General features: G+C 40.2%; 1 protein-coding gene across 2 annotated transcripts; it reads left to right on the forward strand.

Annotated features, from left to right (window-relative positions):
- The first annotated feature begins 412 nt into the window (after positions 1-412).
- On the forward strand, positions 413-6,776 carry LOC4345455 (serine/arginine-rich splicing factor SR45a). Of its 2 annotated transcripts, none has more exons than XM_015794912.3 (8): positions 413-637; positions 1,042-1,083; positions 2,456-2,478; positions 2,557-2,772; positions 3,156-3,264; positions 3,381-3,530; positions 5,393-5,447; positions 6,221-6,776. In XM_015794912.3, exons 3-8 carry the CDS (start codon positions 2,456-2,458, stop codon positions 6,505-6,507), a joined length of 840 nt encoding a protein of 279 aa, XP_015650398.1. In that variant the 5' UTR covers positions 413-637; positions 1,042-1,083; the 3' UTR covers positions 6,508-6,776. The 2 variants fall into 2 exon arrangements, with proteins under 2 accessions (XP_015650398.1, XP_066169019.1); XM_066312922.1 differs by having other exon boundaries at positions 2,638-2,772.
- The last annotated feature ends 5,269 nt before the right edge of the window (positions 6,777-12,045 follow it).

A 12,045-nucleotide genomic window follows, 5' to 3' on the forward strand; every position in this document is an offset into this window, starting at 1 on the left:
CGTCCAACCCCGCGCGCCGTTCGCCCGTCCGCTGCCGCCCTCCACCAGCCGCACCCGCCGCTGCCGCTCGCGCCGCCGCCCACGTGAGAGAGAGAGGGGAAGAGAAAGAGTATGACAGGTGGGTCCCACATCTTTTTATAAATAGAATGCTGACTGGACTGCCACGCGTACGCCATGTAGACCAAAACCACCGTGGATTAGGTCAAGGGGGGTAATTCATCCGGTTTAAATAGTTGAGGGTGAAGAATGTCCGATTTTGTGGTTCGGAGGGTAATTCGGCCTACCACGATAGTTCGGGGGGGTAATTCGTACTTTTTCAAAGAAAAAAAACCCACCTCCAATCTTGTGCACCGGTGCCGCATCGCTGCTCCTCCTCCTCTCCATCCGTCCGTCCATCCGTGCGGAACCAATCGTACGGCCACAGTGCGCCAAACGCATGCACACCCTATCCCGAAATACACATCACGCTCACGGGGCCCCGAAATCCCCAAATCCCCCACCCCACCCCTCCTCTTCGCCTCGCCGCCGCCGCCGCCGCCGCTCCTCCCCCTCCATCCCACGGCCAGATCCGCCCCCTCCGGCGAGCTCCACGGCCCCCGTCTGCCGCCGCCGCCGCCGTCGCGCCCCCACCCCTCACGTAAGAGACCCTATCGCTCTCGCCTCCACCCCTCGCCCTTCCTTACTCCTCTCTCGCTCGATCCGCCCTAGTTTTGCTCTCTTCTTCTTCGCTGCGGGCGCGACTCGATCGGAGGATTTATTTATTTATTTACTTTTTTGCATTTACCTCCTGTGCGTGCTCGTCTGGTCCGTACTTCCTCGGATTTGGTCGCTACCCGCTAGGGTTCGATCCGCCCGTTGGCAAGATCTGGGTTGTTGTAAAATCGTGTCTCTGAATAATCGACTTTGTATAATCGGTAGGACCGTAGAAGGATCTCGAAGCTCGGAAATTATTTGAACAATGAGAAGATAGAAATGGGTTTTTGTTTAACTCGCATTTTTTGTTGCTAATATTTGACCGATTTTCATCTTGTTTCCTTCCAGGTGCACAGCAGTTAACTAGTTCGTGGGATTGGAGGATTTCAGGTACCCACCGGCCACCGCTGCTCCGCTGCTTACCTTAACTCCTTTTAAGCCTTGTTCGGACATGGGGATGGAGTTGGATTTGGAGGGTGTGGAATTATTCCCCCTCATTCCCCTTCGATCCCTCCCTCTTGGGGATTGACCCAACAAGGCCTTAAGTGAAAATTGTAGAGGGAATAGGAGATGAAATGATCACAAAAGGATCAGCCTAGATTGAAATTTCTTGCTTCATCTTCAACTTTACTTGCCAGAAAGAGATTATGTGCTGCGGTTACACTAGACAACATTCCGTGTTTGGCCAATTAACTGTTCATTTAGTCTGGCATAAATGCGCCTTTTGTTTCTTTACGGTTCTTATTGCTAATTATCAAGCTGTTGTACCATATTAGTTTGTGCTATTCTGTTGTGGCTTTGTTTCTTGATTCATTGTCAAGTGTTTGGGCATTCATGTGCATTATTTATTCATCATACTATGTTTTTGTGCTTGCTTTGTATTACCATTTCATTGTCCAACGTAACTAATGAATACTTGAGTGTTGTGTTGCACCTGTTACATTTTTTGCATCGTTGAACAGTTTTTACTTATTCCCATACAACTATACAAGTAACTAGAATGGAATCAACTTGGTAGATATTTGTGTGCAATCGTTTTACATATGCCTAGTGTTTGAAAAGCGTGATAAAACACCCTCACCCAAGTTACTCTTGACCCTAACATGAACAATTTGTATTGCATTCAGTTGTTGAGCCAATGTAATAATATGTATTTTCGCTCAGTGTTAAGAGCCCAATATAACAACATAGATTATTGCTGTAAACCAGGATGAATATGTTTGTCGAAAATGTAACCCGAGTATAGATATGAGATAAATGAGGTTCTTGATGGCAAGATTGTTCATTCAGTTCAGCATATTCACGTCATGTTATGGACATTACTATAAGAGGTTAAAGGGCATTTATATCATATATTCTATAAACTCCACACTAATTTTCATTAACCTGCCAATTTTTATACCTTATTAGAATAGTCTATTTTTATCACGTCACATCAATTTAAACTGGTGTAACTATCTTTTAAGTTTGCATTGCTGGTTTTTTAGATAAGCACACTTGCCTTTTCTAAAAAAGTAAGATTTGATGCTGATACTCTTGTGTTCACAATTTAAATGAGTGCTTGCTATATATAGGCTTAAGTATGTCTATGATTCTTTTCTTACCATGAAAAGTATTGCAGCATACACATTTATCATTCATAGCTACATCTCAATGTTTACACTTCTGTTCATAATTATTTAGTTGTTTTTTGTCAAATGGTTTTTATGTAATTTAGTTGTTTTTTTATATCTGATGTTTTTTTCCTCTGTGTTCTTATTAGATGTCGCAATCCAAGGAAGTGAGGTAAGTTTTTCCTATGATATCTTCCACCAAACAATCTTTATTTTTTATGCGTTGTAATCAATACAATTATATTTTCAGGTACACTGCACGTTCTATTACGCCTCCTGCAGATAGAAATGGCACTTCAAAGTCAAAGTCACCCACTCCAGTGAGACGCAGTACCTCTAGGTCACCTCCTCCAAAGAAGAGTGATTCAAGGTCTCCACCTCCAAGGAGGCGCAGTACTTCAAGATCTCCTCGCCCTAGAAGACATGGCAGATCAAGGTCAAGGTCAAGGGATAGGAGTCGCTCCAGGCATGCACATTTCTCAGTACTAGCATCATTTTTGTGTGATGCAATGGGTTGCAGCTAGATATACTACAAGTTCAATAATATACAATGCTACAAATAAATGCATATCTTCAAATGTAAAACTTGCATACATGATTATATGAGATCAATTCCTCACTTGTTGTATACACATGTGTAAAAGTAACACTTACATACCTATATATTTGTAACCTACCAATACCATTAACTGATTAACCCTTAGCTTCCTCTTTTTAGAGCATAAGATCAGTTTGTTTGCTGAAGGATCATGATATATTAGTTGCAGTATCTTAAGTTGCACATTTTAATTTTATTAGTTATTATGCAAAGCTACATAGTACTGAGTTTCAGTTATTGATCTTGAATAGGAGCCGAGACGATGATTTAAGAAACCCAGGGAATAACCTTTATGTGACTGGATTATCCACTCGCGTAACTGAAGAAGACCTTGAGAAGTTCTTTAGTAAGGAGGGAAAGGTATTGTCCAAATTTTGTTAATGCATGCATTATTGTCCTGATTATGATTCTCATTTATCGGATTATCAGTTCTGGAAACCATTTTCACACTTCGCTAATTAGTATTTAATTTTCAGGTTCAAAGCTGTCATGTTGTTCTTGATCCTCGTACGAAAGAATCTCGTGGGTTTGCCTTTGTAACTATGGATTCCGTTGATGATGCAAGACGTTGCATAAAGTACCTGCATCGCACTGTACTTGAAGGTCGCCTGGTCACTGTAGAAAAAGTAAGATGCATCTCACACTAACTGATAAAACAGTTCATTATCCCTTTGCTTCTGTATTCCTATCAATTAATCTGGGTAGGTCTGTTCTCATGTTTTGTCTATGTTTTATCCTTCGTATATTTGTGGGAAGCATTTCTAGAATATAAGAACCATATATACCAACTGCAAATTCTCAAGTACTTTTTTCCAACATGACATGATAATCTGTTCTTTTTTTCCTTATCTTGAATCTTTAGATGCATTAGTGACATCCTGGTTTCTTCCTATGAAAACTGTACTTTTAAATTGAAACTTGAATAACTATATTCAGATCAGTTAAGAACTTTGGTAAGTATTGAAATGTGGTTGGGACTTAAGAATGATGTAGTATAAGTAAACTAGTATGTCAGTGTTCGGATACTAGACATGGTCTTTTTTGGGGTTGAGCCTAATTTGATATTTTTTTATAAAATACTTTTATGGTATACAAAGTACTAAATGTAGCTCATTCTAAAGAATGGTACATGATTGCTTATAACAATAATATGTTGTGAACAACTTGGAAGCATGCAAAATTATCTAAAGCATCCAAACACACGTAGCATCGGATTTTGTTCACAAACGTACTCCCTCCGTCCCAAAAAGAATCAACCTAGGTGGGGATGTGACCCCTCCTAGGATGTCCTGATACATTGTCCCAGGATGGGTCACATCCCCTCGTAGGTTGATTTTTTTTTGGGACGGAGGGAGTAGGATCGATATTGTTGTAGCAGGATCATCATCCTAGAGATCCTACTATCAGGATGGGATATTACAATGGCCCTACCAGATATAGATACTACTGGTCCATCATGATATGTATTGAAAGGTTCTGGCTGGACTGTGATGTAATAGGATCATACCTGAAGAGATGTATAGGGAAGCTACAACCTTGCAAGTAAAGACGGTAAGAAAAACTTAAGTTTGTCTTGCGGGCAATAAATATTCAGGGGAGCCCACTTAGGGACTGTACACAGGTGAAAGGATATAAACTAGACGGAAATAGTTTGTGTTGTGCTCTCATGCTGTCCTAGTGTGAGAATGGAGAAAGACCTCTTCTCTGCCTGTTCAAATGGGGTCTTAACTCCTCGTGCTGACTTCCTGAACTTCCAGTTTATATGGTGAGCTGCCTCGACGTCAACCTGGTTGGTGCATGCCATGCTCTCTTCGACCATGGTTGACACCAATCCGCTTGTGCTGCTGGCCTGTTGGTGCTTATCACCAACTCCACCAAGCTCATCTTCACCGCTTATCGTCTGCACCTCCCTCACCAACATGGCTTACCCTCTCTGCACCAACCTGAGGGCTGATGCCACTTAGCGGTTTTGGAGCGTTGAACATGTGGCACGCGTGCTTTGCATCACCGACTCATCATCACCAACCTCGACCTCATCATCCAGCAAGTTCCACACGTTGTCTACATCGACTGAACTTACGTGCCGCTGACGTGTCACGACAACACCACTCAGGCTACCGTACTGATGCATGCTTCATCAACATGAATCATATGATTGGATGCATACAAGAGGCAGCATCCATTGCTTCACCATGGCTTCATCAGTAATGGAGATGGGCAAAACTCGACTTTGATTGAGCTGAAATGCAACGTAAAGTTATTCCCATCTACTTGTATCACAGGGATATTTGATAGCGTAGTTTTAATGATTTGTTATATTATTTTTAGCAAATGGATATACTTAATTTCACTTTTCTTATGTTGATATTAAGAAGCAATTTATGTCCGAACGAATATACAAATTGGTCCCAGGTTCCTTCTGCATGAAGTTGACCATTTATTTCATCTTCAAGAATACTAACATTTGTGCAAACTATCTTCATGACAGGCTAAAAGAACTCGGGAGAGAACTCCTACACCTGGAAAATATTGTGGCCGCAGAGGTATGTACATGACATCCTTTCTTTCTTTCTCAAGTGTTTTTTTGTTACTCATATTGCTTGGATTGCTGCTATTAGTTATTACCTAGGATTCAAGCTTACAAGGATCAAAATGTCATCTGCCTCTTTACAATGTCATCCAATAAAGTTGAACACTTGAACCAACACATAGAAGATTAGCATGGTCCCTGGACTGTTTGTTTTTTACTTTTTAGTCAATTCTTGATTTTATTTTTCAGTAATAAACTAAATCTTTCCCCTTCCCATAAATAATGAGCTCACTGTACCTGAAGAGGCTTCTGCTTATTTGTGATTTGTCTATGGAATTTTGTGTTAGATACATTTCGAAGTTCCAAGTTCCAAGTACATATTGTTGCATAGTGGCAAGTCACTTTTCTCACTAGAGGGAGCTACAGTATTTTTTAAGTCTCCAGTACATGATTAATTTTAGCTTCAACTATCTGGTTTGATAAAAAAAAATGGAAGTATATACCCCTAATTAATGAGGCTATGCCATATTTTCATTAGACTGTTCCTAGCCTTGTAGAATTTCTCTTGAAAAAAAATTATAAAAATCTTCAGTTTAGTTTCGTTGATCTGTGACAGGCTTACTCTCCATGTCCTGATTCGTAATATTAGGATTCGTTACATCCCGTACTAGATTAACTTATTCTGTTACATCTCATTTTAGATTAACTTATTCTGGGACGGAGTTTGTATCATATTTCAACAATATATGTGATATTATAACCAGATGTTCATTCTGTGTAATTCAGGCTCTCAAAGAAGTTCCAGGAGCCCATCACCTTACCGGTCTCGCAGAAGGGAGCGATCTCGCTCAAGAGATCGTCAGAGGGACCGCTCACGCTCCAGGGATCGCCGCAGGGACCGCTCTCGCTCGAGGGATCGCCGCAGGGACCGCTCTCGCTCGAGGGATCGCCGCAGGGACCGCTCGCGCTCAAGGGATCGTCGGGGCAGCTCTCCACATGACAGAGATTCTCACAGGAGGCGTGGAGACAGGTCCAGGTCACCGGCTACCAACGGGAACCACAAAAAGGACTAGCAAGTTTTCCCTTCGGGTGTTTGTAGGACTGGATTTCTGTTTCCGGGATATTATTGAGTACCGGTGTGAACTTAATGGTTCAGTATCAGACAGCGTGGTATGGAGTCTCCTAGCAGCTTGGCTGAAATTTGGTTAAGCGCGTTATCCGCTTACTTTCTGATGAGAAGATATTATATATTGTTATAACTTATATGATATTTCAGTGTGTTCTGGGACAAACCGCGAACGATTGAACTTTGTGGAATTCATATGATTGGTTGCTTATTCAACTGGATTGTTTCGTCATTTTGAACTCATCAAAATGCACTTGCAATGTAACGGACACATAAAAAGATTATAAGAGTATCAGTATGTTTAGGACGAATTTTCAGGCTTGTACTGTGTGAAGGGAGAGAGGACTTGAGACTGAACAAACTCAAGGCGCCTACAAATTAGTGTCCGATTTTTTTTTTCAAAAATCGGGTGCTATTTCACCAAGTAGATAGATCGGGTGCTATTTTACCAAGTAGATAGATTGGGTACTATTTTACCAAGTACGTAGAACATATTTCACTAAATAGATCGAAAATGTTTTAGTCTTATAAAAAACTGAAACACAACCAAATCACCTCATGAAACATTTTGCTATAATGTATGAAACAAAGGTTTCCAAAAAATCAAGTGATGTTTCACCCTATATAAAAACAATGTTTCAGCAAATAGCGAAATGATGTTTCAATTCACTGCAATATTTGATCCATACATAGTGAAACATTATGAGTTCACTAGGTGAAACATTATTGGTGGAATAAAAACTGAAACGAATTCCCTTAATAGAAGGTTTTCATAATATATGGGGGATTTATTGCAAAATAATATTTCAATTCACTGCAACATTTAATTCATTCATAGTGAAACATTATGAGTACTAGTTGAAATATTTTGGTGGAACAAAAAAAATAAAACAAATTCTTTTAATAGAGGTGCGGCGCAGGACACGTGGAGGGGGCGGCGCGTGCGCAGGAGGCGCGGCGTGGGGGTGTCCGATTTTAACTCCCCCGTCAGGCACCCGATTTGAGGCAATTTCGGAACAAACTGCGATGTTCCTCGTTTTTAGGACCAACATTTTCGTTCCCTTTTTTTTTTCTGTTTCATAGGTCTAATTTTTCTAGGCTGTCTTTCGCCATTTTCTTTTCTAGTTTTTAGGCCCAATTTTTCTGGGTTGTTTTTTCAAGGTGTTTTTCATTAGGTTTGTCGTTAGGTAGGAAAGATATGGAAAATGTTACATTGGATTACTTGTGAATTTCTTAGGTTAAAAACAGTTTTCTTTTGTCAGGTTAAAAGAAAGATGCACATCAAGCACAGTTAGCAGTGAGGCGATCCAAAAATTAAAATTTTGAAGTTGATTTTGGGGGGTTATTTGTACTGTAGCTTATTTTTCAACATTAATTTTTAATATATATATAAAAGTTTTACCCACAAACTAGCTGAGGTTAGTGAGAACTGGTCTTGTCATGCGCTCGAATCTACCTACATCCGTTCGTACGGTCGGCTGTCAGTTTGTAAGGCACCAGAGTTGACATTGCCTCTATTAATGAGTGAACTGAAAATATTCCATCTATCTGCTGTGGTTGACTTCCCTGCACAATTCGGACAAAATCCTCGGAGTCAAACGCAGCTAGCTGGTCAAAACACACTCGGAATCAACTGCATAACAAACTAAATAATTTTTATACTAAGATAAGTACCATAAATATGATTATAGAATGTCATGGCAACTCGTGCCCCCATTGAAAAAACCTGAAACGGACAAACAACTTCCTCTGAAATTCATGGCAATGCATCCCTGTTTTTCTCTTGTAGTACTTCTTTGACATCAGCCTGAAAAAAACAATAATTAAGCCCATTGTCACGTACGCACGCGTGCATGCATGCAAAATCTGACCTTAATTATGTCCTTATCTTTCATCAAAACCCAGCATTTGCGTAGCTGCCGCTGAGTTTTCAATTCATCTATCAAAATGTCAACCAAGACCAAGATGCTAAAATTAGTTTAACCAAAAAAAAAGTACTTGGATGCGAAAAAGTCTCGCGATATTTTTCCAAAAGCAGGTCAAAGGAGAATTTGTGTCGGCATCGTCCAATTAAAAGCAGTTTTATGTTGCTGAGAGATTTTTATGAAATTCCTATGTTCTATCGGTAGCACGAGGGCATCTTCCTACTATTAGAATGATAGGGTTTACGCATGCATGTCATCAACTAAATATATTATCAAACACATTGCCAATCTTATCTTCCAAGTAGGCTTTGCGTAACTGCTGCAATTAGTTTCGTTTTTTATTAGAAGGTCAACTAAAATGCCAGCAATTAAAAATCAGGCATCAATTAAAAAACTTGAGTCAAAGAGTAGCCACTGTTACCTATAAACAGACACTTTTGTCCCGTTCGGAGTGAAAGAAGTCGATAGAAATGTTCAAATGTTAGCACATTAGTTTGTTGCAAGAAGATAGCTATTAGTACAAATTAATCCCCATGTTTTATACATGGCCTGAGAAGCTGCCGACTATTAGAGGGAGTGTCTTGATGGTTACATTTTAGAATTCAATGCTCAAGAAAAAGAAGTGAACAATCTTTGAATTGAAGACAAGTTTTTTGTATCAAATCAAAACCGGCCGTAAATTAGCCCAATCATCTTGGTGATATCCAAAAGCAATGGATATTACTCTCACATGGTCAAGGCTAGCTACACAACGAGCTAGCTAGCTTTGCAAATCATTCAACAAGTTTTCCTTTTTCTTTTTTGGCGGCCTAGATCACAAATTAAATCGATCATAAACCCTATGTTTGCGGTGGCAGAGTTAACATGTAAGCTAGCTATGGAGTTAATTAGCTAACCCCACAGCTACAACCTTTTGTCATGGAAGTTTTTTTTAACCGAGGTTTGCTCGGTTATCAACAGGAATCGCATTACCAGAATTTGGTATAATTCGGTAGGATTCAATAGAATTCGATAAAAATTGACAAAACTCAAGAAGTTATACTATGTTGTATTGTGACAGCTCTGCTGTTGTAGGTTTATTTAAAACTAGCTAGTCATCCACAACTCTTTTTTGTTGAAGGTGACTTAGCTAGTATACTAGACATGGTAACACATAAATAATTTTTTTTACCACATGATCAGAGAACTAAGTTGACCATGTCATAAAGAATTGAGAGAAACCAACAATAGAGTATCAAACAACCGTGTATCACTACAAAAAAAAAAAAAAAATCCGTAGAGAACCTGTATAGAAATTTAACACACATCCAATTGGGTTTTCAACTTTTCATGACTTTTTCTGGTAAAATATCCTGATGCTGATTTCACAACAGGGGTCCCACTAACTGAAGCTTCTTATCACATCTCTGTGACAATAAATTACACCAAAAAGTTGATGTTTAATTAGTCGCACTTGCGCACGTGTGTTTCTGTGTTTTTTCCATTTGGCCATGCATAATACACACACACCCACCGGATGAGTACCAAGTTAATATGGTGTCCGGTGTCCCCTTCTCTGGAAAAAGGATATATATTGATGGTGTCCCTCTTGCAACTAGCTTTGACAAAGCCAAATTCTAATGACTTCCCAAAGTCCAAACCAGGTGCTGCGTCGCTGATTCCACCGTTGGATGGGAGAACATAATTTGCTAATGGTACAAGAGAGAGATGTGGGGATTTAATGATATACAGTGTTTGTGGCCACCCTGTTTCTACAACTTGGAACCACTGAGAGAGCAATAATCATAGGAGGGTCAGAGTGTACTTTACTTCTCTTTATTTTCAAGCAAAATTTAGTTTTGGGGTGTGTGAAGTGGTAAGGGGAAAACTCCCGGTGTGTATAATGTTAATAGCTATAACGTCTATAGATCGTCCATGTGTCGAATATATATTAATCATAGTAGGCTATAATTAAATTTAGAGTTGTAATAGATAGTAGCAGTAAAATTAGCACCAGGCTCTATAACCTGACAACATTTAAAATAGAGAGTGAGATACCACAATATAACCATAGTGGATAACCTAGCGCAAAGTGCGCAGGGAGGATGACAACATGATCATGGACCTATAGCCGTTAGATATGTTATGTTGATTCGGATGGAGCGCTCATAGCCAAAGCTCTTAGGATATAAGGTTTCGGCTGAAACTTGTTAACCAATATCATGTTTGTGTGTTGTCTCCTGACATATATTAGTTGGTCAATGACTGACGAGATCATAGATGTTAGTCGTGTTATTCTATAATTTCGGCAAACTTTTATAACAAACAGTATGTAGTTTGTGTGGTTTGATTACTTGTTTAATTATTTATACTTTAGCCTGAGCTAGAGATTTGGGAAACCTCATCACATTGATTATATGATGTTGAGACAATGAATAATGGACTATACCTCTGTCCTTTTTGTTGACATCCTAGCATCTTGCAATAAATATGGTGAATTTAGTTTCTTGCTTTGTGATGTAGCCGCCATCTACTTCATCGCAGGTACATATATAGGACTAATTAAACTGAACTCAAATACATGCATGTGCAACAAGCCAACAACTAGAGTCAATGTCCTTCCAGAACAGCTACGACAATATTTTGACATGCATATGTGTGAACCAAAATTGATAGATTTTTGGCAAATCGACAATGCAAGTGGGCTAGCCTAAGTTACTGCTATGCATCAAACCCACGTAGTACACCCTCCGTTTAAAAATATAATTAAGCATCTCTCTTGAAGTTCTTAGACAAATTAAATTAAGCTTTGGCTAACAGTTATACTGACATATAATTTATATGATGTAAAAGTGTAATCATAAACAAGGCCTTAAAAAATGTCACTGGTGGAGAAATGATCTTTGCTGGGTCGACCCAAAACCACAATAATCCCGGTTCCAAAAAGAACCGGGACTAAAAATGATCTTTAGTCCCGGTTGAAAACCCCAGAGGCATTCTATGATCTTTAGTCGGGACTAAAAATGATCTTTAGTCCTGGTTCATCCCCTGTCAGATTGATGTCAGGGGGCCGAGGATCTTTAGTCACCAACCGGGACTAAAGATCACCATTTTAGTTCCGGTTTGATCTTTAGTCCCGGTTGGTGTTCCCAACCGGAACTAAAATTCGAAGCATAGTATATAATCCCTATCCCTTATCTTCTCCTCCACAGATCGAATCTTTCCCCTTCTTTCCCTTCCTCCTCCGCTTTCTACATCCTCATCCCGATCCATCCCCTCCACCTCCTCCCCTTCCTCATCCGATCCCCTCCCCTCTCCTCCACCTCCTCCTCTCCCCTTCCTGCCCATCCTCCCCTTCCCCTCCACCTCCTCCCCTTCCTCATCCCCTCCCCTCTCCTCCACCTCCTCCTCTCCCCTTTCCTGCCCATCCTCCCCTTCCCATCCGGCAGCCAGCGGCGGGCCGGGGCGGCGGCGGGCCGGCGGCCGTGGCAGACAGCGGCAACGGCGTTGTTTTCTCTTTTTTTTTTAATTTGTGATTCACATGTATAATTTTGTGATTTATTGGATGGATCTGAGATGAC

Source organism: Oryza sativa, chromosome 8, assembly GCF_034140825.1.
Source record: "Oryza sativa Japonica Group chromosome 8, ASM3414082v1".
Classification (NCBI taxonomy): Eukaryota; Viridiplantae; Streptophyta; class Magnoliopsida; order Poales; family Poaceae; genus Oryza; species Oryza sativa.